Consider the following 11,897-nt stretch of genomic DNA (forward strand, 5'->3'; position numbering starts at 1 on the left):
TGATATAAAGTTAAGTAATACATCTAAATTACCTTGAGGGCTGCCTCAGCACCCAGGCCTATGTCGGCTTCCTTCGGGTTGACCCAGCTCTTCTGATCAGCGACATCCAGCCTGACCAGCTGCAGTGGAGTGATGTCATTGAGATGCTCCCTCTTGACGAAACGCCTCAGCACACTCTGAAAGGGTAACAAGAAAATGCATGATGATTGTAAAGCAAGTACCTTTGATAACCACATTAACCATGAAATGCATTTCTATATAGTTATTTAAAATAATATCATATCACATATGCAATATATCAATAACAGTATGATAAGTAACCTTTACTTAGCCAAAACATAATCTTTCAGTAATTTTATGTATTGACTAAGGACGAGTTTAATTAATCAAGCCACCCAGTAGCATCTGCCATTTCTCCCTGCTCACACACACATTCAGCATGCCCACACACACTCAACTTGTTTTGCTTTTGTTGTTGATTGTTCATTATTAATTTGATTACCTTGGACAAGTCAGCCAAATCTTTGCCAAGGAATGGCATGACTGGTGTGTCAGTCTGGTACTTTGTGAGAAAGGGAGTGAAGGTCCTTGAGATGGCCATGAAGAACTGTAGCTTGGGCAAGATGAGCGGATCTCCCTGGGCTGCTTCGATGGTGTCAAATGACGCTGTCCCAGGGTTTGGCAACTTTTTTGTCTTCACTGCATCCACATACTTCACCAGTGATGGCCATACCTTTAATTCCACCATGTGTATGTATTATTTTATCATGCATGTCTATTTTATCATACATTGTGCAGCACCTTGTAACTTTGTTTAGAAAGGTGCTATATAAATCAAGATTTTAATTACCTCTATAGCCCTCTCCACAACTGGCAGGTTCTCAATCCACCGATGGCCACAGAATGGTAATGGGAAGACTGAGGATTTGGTGAGGGCAATGAAGTCATCCCTCCTCGCTGGTGTATTGTGGAAAACAAAGTGCATTGCTCTCAACACCTTGGTGGGAGAGAGGAGAATGCTGAATTAGCCATCATCTCTCATGGGGAATGACACAAAGTGTGTAAGGGAGCAATACTGCAGGTCCTTCCTCACTGCCCTATCAGACTGCTCAACCAGCAGCGCTCCCCAGTAGACCACACACACACAGACACATACCAGAACTAAACTGACAGAATGACTGAACTGTACACATAATGTGTGCAGACACTTTTGATTGCATAAACCCTTAGAAAAATAACTTAGGAGTTAATAGTATGAAACATCTGTAAATTCATGCTCTCTTTAAATCCTGTCAAGTGTCCACTTGCTGTAATATTCCAATTTGCCTTGTGGGACAAATGAAAGATTACTTCTCATAGTTATAATCATCTTACCTTCTCCAGTTGCCACATGGAGAATCCACACTTGAATGCGTTGTGTAGGGTATGGAGCCCACAGCTACCCACAACAACCAGCTGGGCACCACCATACTGCTCAGCATGCTCTTGCTGTAGAAGCTCCAGAAACTTCCAGTTAACATTGGGTCCATCCATGGAGATGGACACCATGTTCCTCAGGTTCAGTCTCTCCACACACTCCTGAGAATGACATGAATATGATGAGAATAATAACAATAATAATAAATGATGATGATAATGATGATTATAATAACAATAATAATAGCATGATTGCCAATGGTTCAATGTACTTTAACATTCTGTCTGCACACATCCTCAGTTAACAAACTATAACTCATCCATCTACTCCCTCTCCCTACGCCCTTAGATACTCTCTCTCCCCACCATCCCCCCGCCCGCTCCCGCGTCCCCTCTCCCTCTCTGTGGCTCTCTATAACGTGGAAATGACTAGACTACACCGCATCATTCCCTATGGTACGCCTACTATTATACTGAATCTACATGACATTGCCAGTATCTGCCAAAATTAATGTAAAGCTAATACTTTGTCATTGACAAAATGCACTTACCTTGAAGTGTTGCAGTAAATCTTGAGCTTTAGCGTGTCCCATGAACTGCGAGCCCAGGTAACGCGACTCCACTTGATCGCCGACCCAATACCGCACGTGCACGTCGAGTTGCTTGTTTTTTGTGGCATGATTCAAACTCTCGTCAAACATTAGAACAAAAACTGACTCGTTCACATTCGCGATCAGCTCGTTTCTGACGTAAGGAGCTAATCCGAAACGTATTATGTATGACGCCTTGTCCTTTCCACAAGCAAATGTAGTGGCGATTTGGGAGTCGGGAAACATAATCCGAAAGATATCTCCAATCCCCTCGTTGGAGGAGTAGGACTGGTGCTTTACCACTGTATTGAGAACCCACACAATCTCCGATTTCAGTGTAGGTGTTCCACCAAACGTTGCTCTGAGATCGCTAGCAGTGCTGCTAGCAGCGGCAGCCGTTGTCTGGGGCGCTGAGCCCGGGGCAGACACGCAGAACTGGGAGATTCCTGGCGTCTGCTGTTGGCCTTTAGCAGCCGTTTTATGCCTCTCGCTTTTTAGGTGGCTCTCAACCGCCTTAATGCCCATGGTGCCGAGTTTGAATGTTTTCCTACACACAGTGCATCTTGCTTCTTCTGGGTAGCCGGTGGACTTAAGCCAATCGCAAAATCTTCTGTCGTCAAGCCACCTCTCGTTGAACTTGCACTTCCCCATCTCGCAGACTGGCTAATGCTAGGTAGCAAGCACTGCAGCTGACTATAACCAAAGGAACGCAAGGGGGAGGAGTCTGCGCGCTACTCAATGAAATTAAACGTTTGCTCAATAGAAAAATGCCGCGAGAAAAAGTAAAATTAAATAGTCCTGCCCCGACAATTTTAAGACGTTTGGGTAAAGTATTTAAGACCAGTTTAAGACATTTGTAATGAATTTAAGACATTTTAAGGCATTAATTTTATATACATGAATTTAAGACTTTTTAAGACTTTTTAAGGATCCGCGGAAACCCTGCTACCGTTACCCCACTCCTGTAATCTTACCGTTACCCCACTCCTTTAATCTTGCCGTTACCCCACTCCTGTAATCTTACCATTACCCCACTCCTGTAATCTTACCATTACCCCACTCCTGTCATCTTACCGTTACCCCACTCCTGTCATCTTACCGTTACCCCACTCCTTTAATCTTACCGTTACCCCACTCCTGTAATCTTACCGTTCCCCCACTCCTGTCATCTTACCGTTACCCCACTCCTTTAATCTTACCGTTACCCCACTCCTGTAATCTTACCATTACCCCACTCCTGTAATCTTACCATTACCCCACTCCTGTCATCTTACCGTTACCCCACTCCTGTCATCTTACCATTACCCCACTCCTGTCATCTTACCATTACCCCACTCCTGTAATCTTACCATTACCCCACTCCTTTAATCTTACCATTACCCCACTCCTGTAATCTTACCATTACCCCACTCCTGTCATCTTACCGTTACCCCACTCCTTTAATCTTACCGTTACCCCACTCCTGTAATCTTACCATTACCCCACTCCTGTCATTTTACCATTACCCCACTCCTGTAATCTTACCGTTACCCCACTCCTGTCATCTTACCATTACCCCACTCCTGTCATCTTACCATTACCCCACTCCTGTAATCTTACCATTACCCCACTCCTTTAATCTTACCATTACCCCACTCCTGTCATCTTACCATTACCCCACTCATGTCATCTTACCATTACCCCACTCCTGTCATTTTACCATTACCCCACTCCTGTAATCTTACCATTACCCCACTCCTGTCATCTTACCGTTACCCCACTCCTTTAATCTTACCGTTACCCCACTCCTTTAATCTTACCGTTACCCCACTCCTGTCATCTTACCATTACCCCACTCCTGTCATCTTACCATTACCCCACTCCTGTCATCTTACCATTACCCCACTCCTGTCATCTTACCATTACCCCACTCCTGTAATCTTACCGTTCCCCCACTCCTGTAATCTTACCGTTACCCCACTCCTGTCATCTTACCGTTACCCCACTCCTGTCATCTTACCATTACCCCACTCCTGTAATCTTACCATTACCCCACTCCTGTCATCTTACCGTTACCCCACTCCTGTCATCTTACCGTTACCCCACTCCTTTAATCTTACTGTTACCCCACTCCTGTAATCTTACCGTTACCCCACTCCTGTAATCTTACCGTTACCCCACTCCTGTAATCTTACCATTACCCCACTCCTGTAATCTTACCGTTACCCCACTCCTGTAATCTTACCGTTACCCCACTCCTGTAATCTTACCGTTACCCCACTCCTGTAATCTTACCGTTACCCCACTCCTGTCATCTTACCGTTACCCCACTCCTGTAATCTTACCATTACCCCACTCCTGTAATCTTACTGTTCCCCCACTCCTGTCATCTTACCATTACCCCACTCCTGTCATCTTACCATTACCCCACTCCTGTAATCTTACCGTTACCCCACTCCTGTCATCTTACCATTACCCCACTCCTGTAATCTTACCATTACCCCACTCCTGTAATCTTACCATTACCCCACTCCTGTAATCTTACCATTACCCCACTCCTGTCATCTTACCATTACCCCACTCCTGTAATCTTACCATTACCCCACTCCTTTAATCTTACCATTACCCCACTCCTGTCATCTTACCATTACCCCACTCATGTCATCTTACCATTACCCCACTCCTGTCATTTTACCATTACCCCACTCCTGTAATCTTACCATTACCCCACTCCTGTCATCTTACCGTTACCCCACTCCTTTAATCTTACCGTTACCCCACTCCTTTAATCTTACCGTTACCCCACTCCTGTCATCTTACCATTACCCCACTCCTGTCATCTTACCATTACCCCACTCCTGTCATCTTACCATTACCCCACTCCTGTAATCTTACCGTTCCCCCACTCCTGTAATCTTACCGTTCCCCCACTCCTGTAATCTTACCGTTACCCCACTCCTGTCATCTTACCGTTACCCCACTCCTGTCATCTTACCATTACCCCACTCCTTTAATCTTACCATTACCCCACTCCTGTCATCTTACCATTACCCCACTCCTTTAATCTTACCATTACCCCACTCCTGTAATCTTACCGTTCCCCCACTCCTGTCATCTTACCGTTACCCCACTCCTGTCATCTTACCGTTCCCCCACTCCTGTCATCTTACCGTTACCCTACTCCTGTCATCTTACCATTACCCCACTCCTGTCATCTTACCATTACCCCACTCCTGTCATCTTACCGTTACCCCACTCCTGTCATCTTACCATTACCCCACTCCTGTAATCTTACCGTTCCCCCACTCCTTTAATCTTACCGTTACCCCACTCCTTTAATCTTACCGTTACCCCACTCCTGTAATCTTACCGTTCCCCCACTCCTTTAATCTTACCGTTACCCCACGCCTGTAATCTTACCGTTACCCCACTCCTGTAATCTTACCATTACCCCACTCCTGTCATTTTACCGTTACCCCACTCCTGTAATCTTACCGTTCCCCCACTCCTTTAATCTTACCGTTCCCCCACTCCTGTAATCTTACCGTTCCCCCACTCCTGTAATCTTACCGTTACCCCACTCCTGTCATCTTACCGTTACCCCACTCCTGTAATCTTACCGTTACCCCACTCCTGTAATCTTACCGTTACCCCACTCCTGTAATCTTACCATTACCCCACTCATGTCATCTTACCATTACCCCACTCCTGTAATCTTACCATTACCCCACTCCTGTCATCTTACCATTACCCCACTCCTGTCATTTTACTGTTACCCCACTCCTGTAATCTTACCGTTACCCCACTCCTTTAATCTTACCGTTACCCCACTCCTGTCATTTTACCGTTACCCCACTCCTGTAATCTTACCGTTACCCCACTCCTGTCATCTTACCATTACCCCACTCCTGTCATCTTACCGTTACCCCACTCCTTTAATCTTACCATTACCCCACTCCTGTCATCTTACCATTACCCCACTCCTGTCATCTTACCGTTACCCCACTCCTGTCATCTTACCGTTACCCCACTCCTGTAATCTTACCATTACCCCACTCCTGTCATCTTACCATTACCCCACTCCTGTCATTTTACCATTACCCCACTCCTGTCATTTTACTGTTACCCCACTCCTGTAATCTTACCGTTCCCCCACTCCTGTAATCTTACCATTACCCCACTCCTGTAATCTTACCATTACCCCACTCCTGTCATTTTACCATTACCCCACTCCTGTAATCTTACCATTACCCCACTCCTGTCATTTTACTGTTACCCCACTCCTGTAATCTTACCGTTCCCCCACTCCTTTAATCTTACCATTACCCCACTCCTGTCATCTTACCATTACCCCACTCCTGTCATCTTACCATTACCCCACTCCTGTAATCTTACCATTACCCCACTCCTTTAATCTTACCATTACCCCACTCCTGTCATCTTACCATTACCCCACTCATGTCATCTTACCGTTACCCCACTCCTGTAATCTTACCGTTCCCCCACTCCTGTAATCTTACCATTACCCCACTCCTGTCATCTTACCGTTACACTCCTGTCATCTTACCGTTACCCCACTCCTGTCATCTTACCATTACCCCACTCCTGTAATCTTACCGTTCCCCCACTCCTGTCATCTTACCGTTCCACTCCTGTAATCTTACTGTTACCCCACTCCTGTCATCTTACCATTACCCCACTCCTGTAATCTTACCGTTCCCCCACTCCTGTCATCTTACCGTTCCACTCCTGTAATCTTACTGTTACCCCACTCCTGTAATCTTACCGTTACCCCACTCCTGTAATCTTACCGTTACCCCACTCCTGTAATCTTACCGTTACCCCACTCCTGTCATCTTACCATTACCCCACTCCTGTAATCTTACCATTACCCCACTCCTGTCATCTTACCATTACCCCACTCCTGTCATCTTACCATTACCCCACTCCTGTAATCTTACCGTTCCCCCACTCCTGTCATCTTACCATTACCCCACTCCTGTAATCTTACCGTTCCCCCACTCCTGTCATCTTACCGTTACCCCACTCCTGTAATCTTACCATTACCCCACTCCTGTCATCTTACCATTACCCCACTCCTGTAATCTTACCGTTCCACTCCTGTCATCTTACCGTTACCCCACTCCTGTCATCTTACCATTACCCCACTCCTGTAATCTTACCGTTCCCCCACTCCTGTAATCTTACCATTACCCCACTCCTGTAATCTTACCATTACCCCACTCCTGTCATCTTACCATTACCCCACTCCTGTAATCTTACCATTACCCCACTCCTGTCATTTTACTGTTACCCCACTCCTGTAATCTTACCGTTCCCCCACTCCTGTAATCTTACCATTACCCCACTCCTGTCATCTTACCGTTACCCCACTCCTGTCATCTTACCATTACCCCACTCCTGTAATCTTACCGTTCCCCCACTCCTGTCATCTTACCGTTCCACTCCTGTAATCTTACTGTTACCCCACTCCTGTCATCTTACCATTACCCCACTCCTGTAATCTTACCGTTCCCCCACTCCTGTCATCTTACCGTTCCACTCCTGTAATCTTACTGTTACCCCACTCCTGTAATCTTACCGTTACCCCACTCCTGTAATCTTACCGTTACCCCACTCCTGTAATCTTACCGTTACCCCACTCCTGTCATCTTACCATTACCCCACTCCTGTAATCTTACCATTACCCCACTCCTGTCATCTTACCATTACCCCACTCCTGTCATCTTACCATTACCCCACTCCTGTAATCTTACCGTTCCCCCACTCCTGTCATCTTACCATTACCCCACTCCTGTCATCTTACCGTTACCCCACTCCTGTAATCTTACCATTACCCCACTCCTGTCATCTTACCATTACCCCACTCCTGTAATCTTACCGTTCCACTCCTGTCATCTTACCGTTACCCCACTCCTGTCATCTTACCATTACCCCACTCCTGTAATCTTACCGTTCCCCCACTCCTGTCATCTTACCATTACCCCACTCCTGTAATCTTACCGTTCCCCCACTCCTGTCATCTTACCATTACCCCACTCCTGTCATCTTACCATTACCCCACTCCTGTAATCTTACCATTACCCCACTCCTGTCATCTTACCGTTCCACTCCTGTCATCTTACCGTTACCCCACTCCTGTCATCTTACCATTACCCCACTCCTGTAATCTTACCGTTCCACTCCTGTAATCTTACCATTACCCCACTCCTGTAATCTTACCATTACCCCACTCCTGTCATCTTACCGTTCCACTCCTGTCATCTTACCGTTACCCCACTCCTGTCATCTTACCATTACCCCACTCCTGTAATCTTACCATTACCCCACTCCTGTCATCTTACCATTACCCCACTCCTGTAATCTTACTGTTACCCCACTCCTGTCATCTTACCATTACCCCACTCCTGTAATCTTACCGTTACCCCACTCCTGTAATCTTACCGTTACCCCACTCCTTTAATCTTACCGTTACCCCACTCCTTTAATCTTACCATTACCCCACTCCTTTAATCTTACCGTTACCCCACTCCTGTCATCTTACCATTACCCCACTCCTGTCATTTTACTGTTACCCCACTCCTGTAATCTTACCGTTACCCCACTCCTGTCATTTTACTGTTACCCCACTCCTGTAATCTTACCGTTACCCCACTCCTGTAATCTTACCGTTACCCCACTCCTTTAATCTTACCGTTCCACTCCTGTCATCTTACCGTTACCCCACTCCTGTCATCTTACCATTACCCCACTCCTGTAATCTTACCGTTACCCCACTCCTGTAATCTTACCGTTACCCCACTCCTTTAATCTTACCGTTCCACTCCTGTCATCTTACCGTTACCCCACTCCTGTCATCTTACCATTACCCCACTCCTTTAATCTTACCATTACCCCACTCCTGTCATCTTACCGTTCCACTCCTGTAATCTTACCGTTCCACTCCTGTAATCTTACCATTACCCCACTCCTGTCATCTTACCGTTCCACTCCTGTCATCTTACCGTTACCCCACTCCTGTCATCTTACCATTACCCCACTCCTGTCATCTTACCATTACCCCACTCCTGTCATCTTACCGTTCCACTCCTGTAATCTTACCATTACCCCACTCCTGTAATCTTACCATTACCCCACTCCTGTAATCTTACCGTTCCACTCCTGTCATCTTACCGTTACCCCACTCCTGTAATCTTACCGTTACCCCACTCCTGTCATCTTACCATTACCCCACTCCTGTAATCTTACCATTACCCCACTCCTGTAATCTTACCATTACCCCACTCCTGTCATCTTACCGTTCCACTCCTGTAATCTTACCATTACCCCACTCCTGTAATCTTACCATTACCCCACTCCTGTAATCTTACCATTACCCCACTCCTTTAATCTTACCATTACCCCACTCATATGATCATATATCTGATCCTAGATCAGCGCTATAATGGATGTTGACTATAAGTGCACCTAAATCCACGCCCATCTCTCTCTAACCACTGATCCAAAATCAGATTAATGACATTAAACATTCAGTTGACGACGTGACACAATGGCTACTCCTGATTGGTCTAAATGTGAACCGGCATGAGAACCATGCAGACTCAACCATCCCTGCTGAAAAACTGTCGCAAATTGAAGAACTCGCGCAAGTTGGAAACACTGGGAAACTTTCGCCAAGTTGGACATACTTTTCCTGTTGTGTTTGAGACGGAGCCAAGACTGCTCGTTTGGAAGGACATTGGATCCGTGAGTAACGTAAACCTTCAGAGCTGATGGATGGAAACCGGTATCACAAGTTTATATTCTGTATATATATATATTTTTTTTTTTGCCATCCTACCTCTAGCTTTGGTTGAAATTAGGTCGTTGTTTTGAGCGCGCGTGCACGCGGCGGATAGGGCTCTCCGCCACCAATGTAAAAATTCCTGGAGGAAACACTGTTACCGTTCCACTCCTGTAATCTTACCGTTACCCCACTCCTGTAATCTTACCGTTACCCCACTCCTGTCATCTTACCATTACCCCACTCCTGTAATCTTACCATTACCCCACTCCTTTAATCTTACCATTACCCCACTCCTGTAATCTTACCATTACCCCACTCCTGTAATCTTACCATTACCCCACTCCTGTCATCTTACCATTACCCCACTCCTGTAATCTTACCATTACCCCACTCCTGTCATCTTACCATTACCCCACTCCTGTCATCTTACCATTACCCCACTCCTGTCATCTTACCATTACCCCACTCCTGTCATCTTACCATTACCCCACTCCTGTCATCTTACCATTACCCCACTCCTGTCATCTTACCGTTCCACTCCTGTAATCTTACCATTACCCCACTCCTGTAATCTTACCATTACCCCACTCCTGTAATCTTACAGTTACCCCACTCCTGTAATCTTACCATTACCCCACTCCTGTAATCTTACCGTTACCTCATTCCTGTCATTTTACCGTTCCACTCCTGTAATCTTACCGTTACCCCACTCCTGTCATCTTACCGTTCCACTCCTGTAATCTTACCGTTCCACTCCTGTAATCTTACCGTTACCCCACTCCTGTCATTTTACCGTTCCACTCCTGTAATCTTACCGTTACCCCACTCCTGTAATCTTACCGTTCCGCTCCTGTCTCCAGTCCTGTCTGCTCGGGGTCGAGATGGTTCTCCGCCGTGGATCATCGGGGAGCCCTGCAGCGCTTCTCCGCTCGTGTCCATCTCATTGTTGACATACGCGACGAGGAACAGGCGAGCAAAACATGGATGTGTTACCAGTGTCAATTCACTGTCTACCCGACTGTTAGGATTAGAATTGTGCCAAATACATCAACTTGTATTGATAGCGTTTGGAAGGCGTCATATTTCTTACTAGAACTATTGTACGGAGATATTTGGAGGGAGCACTTCATGTGCCGGATATCCTCCCGGCTGCGCTGCAAAGCCTAGTGGCCACTAGTGGTACAGTTCTCATTTTCACTTGTAGTTCTGCCCAGAAATACAGTTAAGGAGCTATTATAGTGACGGTAGAAATACAATTCAATTTCTGCTGGCACTATAATAGCTCCATACGTGTTTCGGCTGTACAACATGTGATACTACTGCGCATGTGTAACCTGCAATGTATAGCCTACTGAGAGTGATCAGTAACGTGATGTGAGTATGCGAGTGCGTTCACACAGTACAGTATGCGACATTTGAGTATGCGAGAAATCTAGTATTTGCAGAATCTTTGAGTATGCCATGACTGAACACTACTGAGGTACTAAATCACCAAAATGCGTTGCGCATCTCTTCAAACTCATCATACAGCTGTTGTTTACATTGTCCAATAGCATGGAGACCAAAAGCGATTTGAGTGTGCAGATGCTGCTTTTTTGCACTCTATTTGATACTATTCAGCTGCAGCACCCTGAGCGGTGGTATTTTCGCTATATTGGGAATTTACATGGTGAAATGCATTCTTAGACATGACTACATACACAGCCTACTGACTTCAGCTATCCCGTGAGGTAGGCTACTGTAGGCCAGAGATATAGTATAGTTGACTAGTATAGTATATTTTCTAACATAGTTGTATTTGTAAATATGTTAGAAGCCTGGGCCTACAACCTTTACAGCATTTGGACAAGGGACATGCAAACATATCACAGAGATATCTATCACTAGGAGATGATAGCCTATTCCCACTGAGTCGATTTTAGTGTTGGATATTTCTGTGATCAGTAACGTGATGTGAGTATGCGAGTGCGTTCACACAGTACAGTATGCGACATTTGAGTATGCGAGAAATCTAGTATTTGCAGAATCTTTGAGTATGCCATGACTGAACACTACTGAGGTACTAAATCACCAAAATGCGTTGCGCATCTCTTCAAACTCATCAT

The 11,897-nt window shown here is 45.7% G+C and overlaps 2 protein-coding genes across 2 annotated transcripts in view; both read right to left on the reverse strand.

Moving 5' to 3' along the window:
• Nucleotides 1–2,836, reverse strand: part of LOC308168720 (uncharacterized protein) — a 4,080-nt gene extending 1,244 nt beyond the window's left edge. The window contains exons 1-4 of the mRNA XM_080543345.1: nt 1,375–2,836; nt 851–997; nt 503–733; nt 33–176 (exon numbers count right to left, since the gene is read on the reverse strand). Of these exons, the coding sequence (XP_080399471.1) occupies nt 33–176; nt 503–733; nt 851–997; nt 1,375–1,548 (696 nt within the window). The 5' untranslated portion in view covers nt 1,549–2,836. The remainder of the gene's footprint in view (nt 1–32; nt 177–502; nt 734–850; nt 998–1,374) is intronic.
• tbrg1 (transforming growth factor beta regulator 1) overlaps nt 1–10,872 on the reverse strand; it is a 25,522-nt gene extending 14,650 nt beyond the window's left edge. Inside the window, exon 1 of the mRNA XM_080543346.1 lies at nt 10,633–10,872. Within this exon, the coding sequence (XP_080399472.1) occupies nt 10,633–10,731 (99 nt within the window). The 5' untranslated portion in view covers nt 10,732–10,872. The remainder of the gene's footprint in view (nt 1–10,632) is intronic.
• Nucleotides 10,873–11,897: the final 1,025 nt, after the last annotated feature.

The sequence above is a fragment of the Nansenia antarctica genome (assembly GCF_963989245.1).
Source record: "Nansenia antarctica genome assembly, chromosome: 12".
Lineage (NCBI taxonomy): Eukaryota > Metazoa > Chordata > Actinopteri > Argentiniformes > Microstomatidae > Nansenia > Nansenia antarctica.